Source organism: Solanum stenotomum, chromosome 1 (assembly GCF_019186545.1).
Source record: "Solanum stenotomum isolate F172 chromosome 1, ASM1918654v1, whole genome shotgun sequence".
Lineage (NCBI taxonomy): Eukaryota > Viridiplantae > Streptophyta > Magnoliopsida > Solanales > Solanaceae > Solanum > Solanum stenotomum.
In genome coordinates this window covers 8,158,164-8,167,200 of record NC_064282.1, presented here as the reverse complement: position 1 = coordinate 8,167,200, position 9,037 = coordinate 8,158,164, and the positions used below count along the sequence as shown (strand labels likewise).

At 35.1% G+C, this 9,037-nt stretch overlaps 1 protein-coding gene across 2 annotated transcripts; it reads right to left on the bottom strand.

Moving 5' to 3' along the window:
- Positions 1-209: 209 nt before the first annotated feature.
- Positions 210-7,894, bottom strand: LOC125866092 (coatomer subunit delta-like). Of its 2 annotated transcripts, none has more exons than XM_049546388.1 (12): positions 7,721-7,894; positions 7,142-7,201; positions 6,966-7,005; positions 5,054-5,277; positions 4,565-4,807; positions 4,269-4,449; positions 3,247-3,551; positions 2,514-2,706; positions 2,256-2,409; positions 1,378-1,440; positions 1,184-1,280; positions 210-550 (listed from the first exon to the last, which is right to left on the bottom strand). In XM_049546388.1, exons 2-12 carry the CDS (start codon positions 7,142-7,144, stop codon positions 461-463), a joined length of 1,593 nt encoding a protein of 530 aa, XP_049402345.1. In that variant the 5' UTR covers positions 7,145-7,201; positions 7,721-7,894; the 3' UTR covers positions 210-460. The 2 variants fall into 2 exon arrangements, with proteins under 2 accessions (XP_049402345.1, XP_049402352.1); XM_049546395.1 differs by having other exon boundaries at positions 7,768-7,888.
- Positions 7,895-9,037: the final 1,143 nt, after the last annotated feature.

The following is a 9,037-nucleotide window of genomic DNA, read 5'->3' as shown; positions in this document are numbered from 1 at the left end:
TTATCCGAAGCATTCTCTAAATTTAACAGCTCCAGATAGTCGAAAGCAACAAATTCAAACTATCTTAAAAGAAATGTAATTAAGAGAAGTATCTCTGCTGGTGGCATTCCAGTAAGTTGTGACCAAATATAAATATAAAAACATTTTCAATGACCAAAGAGAGATCTCATGAGACGTGAGAAAAAACGAATAAAGAAATAATAGAACAATAAAGAAAACAGTGAATGCTCAAATTTTAGTTCAATTCAATTGCGCAAAAGTTGATCGGCGTACGCTATAAATGCACAAGACTTTCTAAGTTCAACCTAACAAAGTTACTCCATCTCCGTACATGATCATGTTGTGAAAAAACTTTGGGAAGGGAGAACAAGGAAAAGGCAAACAAAAGTCTGAACAAAAATGAAATAAAATAAGTCCTATAATGTTGCTATAGGGGCACAATTTGATGATGCCCTTGTGGTCACACAACTTGGTAAGTCTCCGTGGCCAGCAGTGTTCTTTGAGCATGCTTGGGAGTAGCCCCACCTTTTAGAGGCAGCACGTTGACAACCTGAAATTTTTAAACCAATTCGTGTTACCAGATAAACAACCAAATCCAGGCAGCACATGGAGATGGAGTACAGTGAAGAAAACAAAGGAACACACCAATTTCAATTACAAAAGTATCAGCTGACAGTGAAGCGAATCTAGGAAAAACGAGACAAGTTTTTTTTAATTCTCAGAGCCTTTTTGATATTCAGTATAGATTTCTATACAGCAATAATACTTCTTTCCTAGTAATCCGGGAAAAAATTAGGGGGCTATATTTAAAGTTGATGTTACTAATATCATCATCCAGCAAAACAATTGCTTCTAAATTTTATATGGACAAAAGATCAACTGCATAGAATCACAACACAGCAAATTCCATCAACATTGTTTGAACAGTTAAGATTGCAAGAGAGTAAACCATAACAGCCACAAGAAGAAGACACTCTCACGAAAATGAACAAGTATAATAGCAGATCAGATATAATGATTGCATGCAGATATATCAAAAATAGCAACAAACATGTAGCAAGAGCATCAGATAATCTCCAGACAATAACTGCTAATGGTCAGCATAGAGTGGGGGAAAATTAGAGCTACACCACATAAACACCAAAATGACCAAGCAACATCATATGGAAGATTAGGAGCAAACCTTCACGTCACTGAAGGTTCTTGAGGAAGTAAACTGTGCAGAAATTGGAAAGAAGGCTGATGGATCAGCTGCTGGAACAACAAATTCTAGTGCTCCACTGCAAAGTTCCCAAACTTTCACATTAGAAAAACTGAAAGACAAACAACCTTAATAGCTGTGTGCATCAATCGAACAAACTTTTAGCATTAGCTAACCTGCGGTTCGAATTGTCAATGAGAAGAACAGACCACTCCAAAACAGAATTTCTGGAATCGTACCTGCAATTGGAGGGTGAAAAATATTAAAATCTACCAGAACATATGACAATCTGTACAGCACAAATCCAGCAGTTCCATTCAAGTTTCCAGTCAAAAAGGTTAGTCAATCATCTATGCCTCAAAAAAGTACTTAAGATTATACCAACTACAATTAGGTCTATCAATAAGGTCTATGAATAAAGGGATGAAATTATACATTCTGCACTGCATTTTGACTGACTTTTACCATTTTCCTCAATATTATCATACCACACAAGTATAACAATATAGCTTAAAACTACAGTCAGTGGCCCCACTACCATTTTTTACTTTTTCATGTCAGTTTTTCTCTCCACTCAATTTCGCTTAAGCACTACAGACATGGTACTAAACAATCTTATTTGATAGTTCTTACGAGGTGCAACCAAAATGAATATAGGAGTTCATATTTCTTCTTCAAGGAAAGCAAACAGAATTGAAAGCTAGCATCGGAAGGAATAACTGTGTGACATTAATCCCTCCCTTTGAAGAACCACATCATGTGTGAACTTTCCAAACCAATGATTCTCCAAAAATCCTATTGATATGCAACCACATTAAATAATAAACATGAAGCAGCTGCTTCGTTCTGACCGCAGTGAATGCAAACTGGGCATTTTTAAAAGCAATAAACAAATTAGCATCTTAAAAGTAGCATGGTCTTTGGTGCAAAGGACATTTCTTAAGAAGATTTATGTAAGTTCCAGTTTTAAAATCCAGTGAGAATAGATCTCTGATAAAAAGGGTGATCGCTTAAACCTAGTAGAAGAACAAAAGCTTAAGTTTAAGTAGATAACCTCCACTCTCCATCTATCTGTTGTACATTTGGAGCCTCCCTGAGAGCTGGAAGGGGTACAGAAATTACAACATTTTGTAGATCAATCTGTGCGGGGGTTTCATACTCGATATTCACATAGGTTTCACTTCCAGAAACTGAAGGCCAGCAGTTAACTGAGACAAAATATTTGAAATCAATGATAAAGAATAACATTAATTAAACACAGAAGACAGCACTGAGATTTAGAAAAGTGTCAACTGAAATTCATGAAGCTTACTTGTCAAAGGCAAAATTGACTCATCTGTGCTTTGCATTCTCCACCTCAAAAGACTAACACCATCACCACCTTGCCCTGTGGGAAATGGCCTATTGGGATCTTTAAGGCCCAGAATATTTTCATTTGCAAACAACTCCTTGTTCATGTTTGGGTGTGCTTTGAAGAGGATTGCTGGATTTCCACTGGTTTCAATCTGCATATATAGTATGGAATGAGCAGTAAACTACAAGATCACAAAATTCACAAGCAAAGCAAATACAAATGCCTTCTAAAGGTCAGATAGACTTCCAAATGCAGAGCTAGAGAGTCCAGTTTGTACAAGCATTTCAAATGGAAAGAGGCCAAGTGAGTCTTCAGCTATATTGTAAAGAGTGCATACTGGAAATGTTTTACAAATTTTCTTAGAGGAGTCATGTATTGCAAGGAAATGCAGAAAAAACATTTAGATTCTTCTTTACCCTCTTCCAAATTTCAAATGATTGCTAGTCACATATCAAATGCAATCAAATGAGTAGAGCTGGAAACAGTGTTTGGCTGCAGAGGACATAAATGATACACTCCACTAAACCAAGGAAATCTACATGCACACTGCATCATTTTATTTTTTATTTTATTTTTTGGCATAGAAAGGGAATATAACTAAAATTGTTGACATTGGACAATGACACAAGTTTCCACAATGAATTTTTCAGAAGAGCCTCAGCATACTTGAAGAGAGAGAGAGAGAGAGAACCTGCACTTGGATAAAAGCATCTTCTTGGTTCAGAATTTGGAGAGACAAAGTACCCTGGACGACAAAATTGCTGACACCACCATCACGCTTTAGTGTTACATTTATCTTCTCTTCAACAGTCAATGTGACGGGATCAGTTAGTGGAGCAGCAGCTGGTTTGGCCTGACCAACGCTTGGCCTCACATCCTCGACAATTACCTCACCCTCAGCTTTTAGGGATTCCAGAAATTGGTTGGTCTTCTGTGTTTTACCCAGCTGCATACCGAGACCTTTCGGTGGAGCAGTAGCAGATGCAGCTGGACGACCTGATACACAAAATTGTCAGAAGATACATCTTCATAATTGGTTTCCAAAAAATTCTCTATGGTTCTCCAAGAGAACCTGCAAATTTGATATTTCAAAGGATAAACGGGAATGTGCTTCACAACCAAGATTGAGTAACCCCATCTAGATGCAAAACTTTTCAGATATCAAGAAAAGATCACCTCAATAAGTTGTCACAAACACAGCGAGTCGGAAATATACAACTCTCACAACTAAAAGGAAGAAGGCAAACAAAAGGAGGTTCCGTTTTCCCTTCTTCCTTAAGAGAGATTTAAGGCGAGGGTTTCGTAGGAATTCTAGATAGTTTTCTTGAGTGTCATATTTATCAAAACCTTCCACATTTTGCAAGGAAAACTTTTGGAAGAAAGTTGTGTGTTCTCCTTCTCCTTCATTTTCATTCTTCTTAATCACCTACAACAGCATATCGTTTTCATACTATATTCTTTTGGGTCATCACTATATACCCAACTCAACGTTTATTTAAAAGGGTGGCTTTTTCCTTCCTATCAAAATTGTGCGCACTGCTTCTTTACACAGTATATGTACCTATAACATCAAAAGGGTGTGTCTGCAGCTTAAAGACATATGTAAAAGAAGTGCACGAGCAAACATGCAAAAAGGGTTGATGCACCCCCTCTACAGAGATCTAGCAACGATCCAAAGACACATCACATTGACAAGGTGAAACAAATACAAACCCTTGGATTTGGTGGAAAATGTGTCCACTTCAGGGGTTAGACCAAATCCAGAACCACTACCAAAACCACTGCCTCCTGTGTTGGATATGCCTGAGTCACTGCCAAAGCCAGTATCGATTCTTCCAGAACCCATGGATTGCAGTGACATGAAACCTCCTTTGTCACCTCTATTCCTCTCAATCTGCAAAGTAAATGTGTAGAAAATTATGTTAACGGTACAATCAAATAGACCCAAGACATGAAATAAGATAATAAATTTAACATTTAGCACAGCTGACATGTGCCTTCTGAACTACCTTGCTTTTGTCAATCTCACTGGCTTTACGCTTCATGACATCCTTAGTTTCATTTATCTTGTTCTGTAAGACTAACTTGTGTAATCTCTCCTCGTGACTCTCCATTTCACAGTACTGCTTGACTTGTGTAACTGTAACATTTTCCTTGTGCCCAAGAGAGATCACTTCATCAAATGCAAAAATAAGCTCAAAAGCTGTCCTGCCAATTCCCTCCTCATCTAGTGAATAAGAATATTCAGGCACCTAATGATGGTCAAGGATATTCCAAATTTCTCCATTTACAGAAAAATCTCTTGTAGCATGCACATGAAAACTTGCTTATTTAGATTTATTTGGATTGAATTTGGAGTTACATTTTGCAGGTTAGAGAAATTAAAAACTATTCTTTTTAAAAGCAGCAATATTCTATGAACAGAGACGGATAAAGACAATATAATGCTGAGAAGAAAGGATAATCTAACTTCAGTATCAGAGGAAGAGAAAGGATACTAGTTTAGACAGCAGCCTCAGTGTCTCCAAATCTTCAAGAATGTTGCTCTGTTTGTTGGTCACAAGGAGCAAGTACAGAGATTCTATCGGCTGATAAACATATCGCACATTTTCAGTCTCAATATATGTATGTTGCTTTCCTATACCAACCAATTTAGGAAAAGCTGCAAGATATCCTTCAATTCTTATACGAGACATATCAACAAATTGCCTCGAGACAAGAGCTGCAGAAGACAATGAGATGATACGGTCAATATTGGTTGGTGGCAAATCCATCCTATTACATGAATAAAATAATATTGGACATCAACATGCAAGAAATGGTTGAATAACACATCCTAACTCCTAACACAAACAAACAAAAGAAGCTTCTTCTGTAAGAGCAGAAAATCAAATGAACTAGCAAAACAGAGTCATGGGATTACTGATACCCCACAAGAGGGATATCATAGTGGACAGAAGCTCTTACACCTTTCAAATGGAAATATAATAAAGAATAAAATTCTGACCTAGACCTATGGAATTAGATGATGGAAACATCACAGTTAAGTGAAAAGCCAAACTGAGGAAATAGGACCCTTTGTGGTTACAGCAATTTGAACCTTCCCCAGCTTTGTCATTATTGTACCACTACGCTCAAACACAGCAGCCAGAAAAGACAAACAGCTACAGCTATATTCTCATTTTTAGAAGGTTGACATTGACTCTTTTCTGCCATTTACTTTCTAGTTTAAGTTTGCATTTCATGTTTTATTGCTTTCTTCTACATAACTTTCATTCCCTTCCCCTCTCCTTCTAGGAAAATATTATTTTATATTTATTAGTCACATCTATACTATTAAAGAAGAGCATAGCAGTTGCGGCACAAATACTTATATTTTCTCTTCCCTTGTCTTTCTTCCTCTGTTAAAAAAAAGAATACCACAGGAAGCCTGTCAACATTGTTTTTTTCTTTTTTTGATGGGCGGAAGCCTCTCACATTTCTTTTAATGATAGTCTTGTAACATCCAAACTAATTAAGTAGGAGAAAACATTACTACTTCCTAAACGCAGTCCAAGGCGTTATAATTTTTTTCTCGCACTTTTCTTGGAGTGAATGTTTTTAATCCACCAATTATTACGACAATCACTACATACACTAGTAACACACCAAAAAGCATCATAAGAAGAAGTAACACACCAAAAATGTAATTTTCCATGAAACAACAGTTGTTTATAATGACAAATATATTATTTGGAAGACAAGTGTCAACCATTACAAATAATCAAACACAATGATACCAACGTGAACACTTCGGCATCTTTGCAACTAAGACTGGTTAAACAAAAGCAAAATGTTGAAAAACTCTTCTCAATCAAATGATGATTAACTTGAGACATTCCAACTCCTTTATAGAGTACTTCACTGCAAATTGTTCAGCCTATTCTTTGTTGCAAGCTCGCATTTTACATGTCCAAAATCACATTTCTTAGAGGTTATTTATACTTTGTGCCTCTAGCTATAACTTAATAAAACTATTTCCTCTGCCTTTACTGTAATTTTTAAATTTGACTCGAGAAGTCTTACATATTAATGTGAATGAAACAGCAACGTCTTTAATGTCAAATGTTATTTCGAGCTTTACACTCCAACAACATTCTTCCACAAAATAAAAAAAATACTAATAATGAAGAGAACACTTCTTTATATCCACAAACTCTTTAATCTTAACATTCCCATTTTGCCATTGTAAGTATGCTTTTCTTAAACCTCATTTCCAATCAAACACATAAAATGTAAAGGAGGGAGTAGCAATTTTTGCGTGTACATGCTCTGACTTCAGAAGAATTCCGCCATAAAAATCATCAACTAACATCGCACTAGTCTCCACAAACCAGATAATTCCAAAAACATATGTAGAATGTGACATACCTTTGCCAGATTTAGAAATTATGGAAGCCGCTAGAACAACCTGCACAGCATATACGGAGTATAGTTATCATTGCAGTGTTCTCCTTAGCTAATAATCTCCAGCTTTTTAAAAAAAATGACAAATCATTCAAATCTACACAACTATGTCGATACAAATTTATCAGCTGAGATATTACCATCTTTGCTGCTTGGTAGATTTTGTTGTATCAGATCCTAGGCAATAGATCGTATACCACCTGGATTTTGAATGCAAACTCAAAACAATAAGAAACATCAAAAAACCTCCAAACAACGGACAGATGAGTATATACGAGATTAAAACATCATTTACTTCACAGACATCGACAATGTGATAAAATTTAGAAACAGCGAAATATGACATACACTGTACAAATTCACTAAAATTACAACATAAAACGGTGAAATCCACGCAAATGGCTCGGATCTTTGTACAGATTGTTAAACAGATGAGTATATACGAAATTAAAACATCATTTACTTCATAGACATCGGCAATGCGATAAATTTTATAAACAATAAAATACTACATACACTGTACAAATGCACAAAAATTACAACATAAAACGGTGAAATCCACGCAAAATGATCGGATCTTCGTACAGATTTGAGAGATGAATAATTGAAAAATCAGATCGGACAGTAACAAATCCCTAGATCTAACGATGAAGATTATAAGTAAGAAGTTGCCGAAAGATCAAATAGTGAGAAGAAGTATTCAGAGAAATCGGAGTTACCTTACTGAGGATTGAAGATTGAAGATTGAAGATTGAAGAATGCTTACAGAGTAATGAGATGGTGAAGAGAATATAGGCGCTCCAGGAAGTTATATACGACCCGGGAGTTCAAGATCTTACGGTGCGACAACACTACTTATTTTCCTTCCGGCTCCCTTTTAATTAAAATTGAAGCAAGCTCGAAAACTTTCTCTAATTTTGCAATTTTACATTTATTATATAGAATTTATTAAAAAATATATTGTAGTAATTTTTTCTTAGGACATATTATTGTAATGTCAAAACTCAAAATTAGTGGCGTAAAGGTCAATCCTTCAGGCCTAATCGAATCGATAAATCAAGTCAAATAAAAAGATAGACTTGTGGTTTGGTAACTTGATTCATTTAAGTTTTAACGTTGGAAATTTTTTTGACTATTCTTGATTTGATTTGATTTGTTCTTATCAGAAAAAAATCAAAATCGAATTCAAATCAAATCAATAATATAATAAATCAAATAATAATGATAATCTACTTTATAAGTATTTTTAAAGTTATTTCATTACTTTCAATGTTTAGTTTATTATTTCATATTTAGGCTTGTAATATGACTAAAAATTTGACATGAATTGTGTTTTTTCATGAGTTTTTGATATATCCGCAACACAATATCTAGTAAATGTCATTGTGCATCATATTTTTTCTAATTTTATTTTGTTCAAATGTCTTGAAAATGCCAGTAAACAATATAACTAGTTCTATGTGTCGATGGTACCATGTCATTTCGATTGTGAACTTTGATTAAATAGTTAGGCAACGTTAATTTATTAGGTTACGTGGCTCCCGTTAACATGATAGTAAGAAGAACTAACAAGAGTTGTGGTGGAGTGGTAAGTACTCTTTCATCCTTAATCAAGAGGTCTCGGGTTTGAGCCCCCTTGGGTACGGAGTCGCCTTTGTTAGGGAGCGTTTTACCCTCAATGTGGGACTTTTTGGTGCGAATTCGAATTTAGTCGGGCTCCAATGTGGATATCGAACACTGGGTGGAATAAAAAAAAAATAGTAAGAAGAACTATTTGGGCAAGTAGAAGAATATTGAGATGCAAATTTGCAACGCATTTCTTTGTGTCCAAATGTTCATTTTATATTTATGTTTTTATGATAAAATACATAAATAAATATTTAAAATTATTATTTAACGATCGTATAAAATAATTTAACTTTATAATAATTGAATAGATTTTCTTTTATTAATAAAAAATAATATTTATTATACGTGATATTAACATGATAAAATGTGGAGAAAAGGACCAAAATTGTCCCTTATCTTTGCCTTAA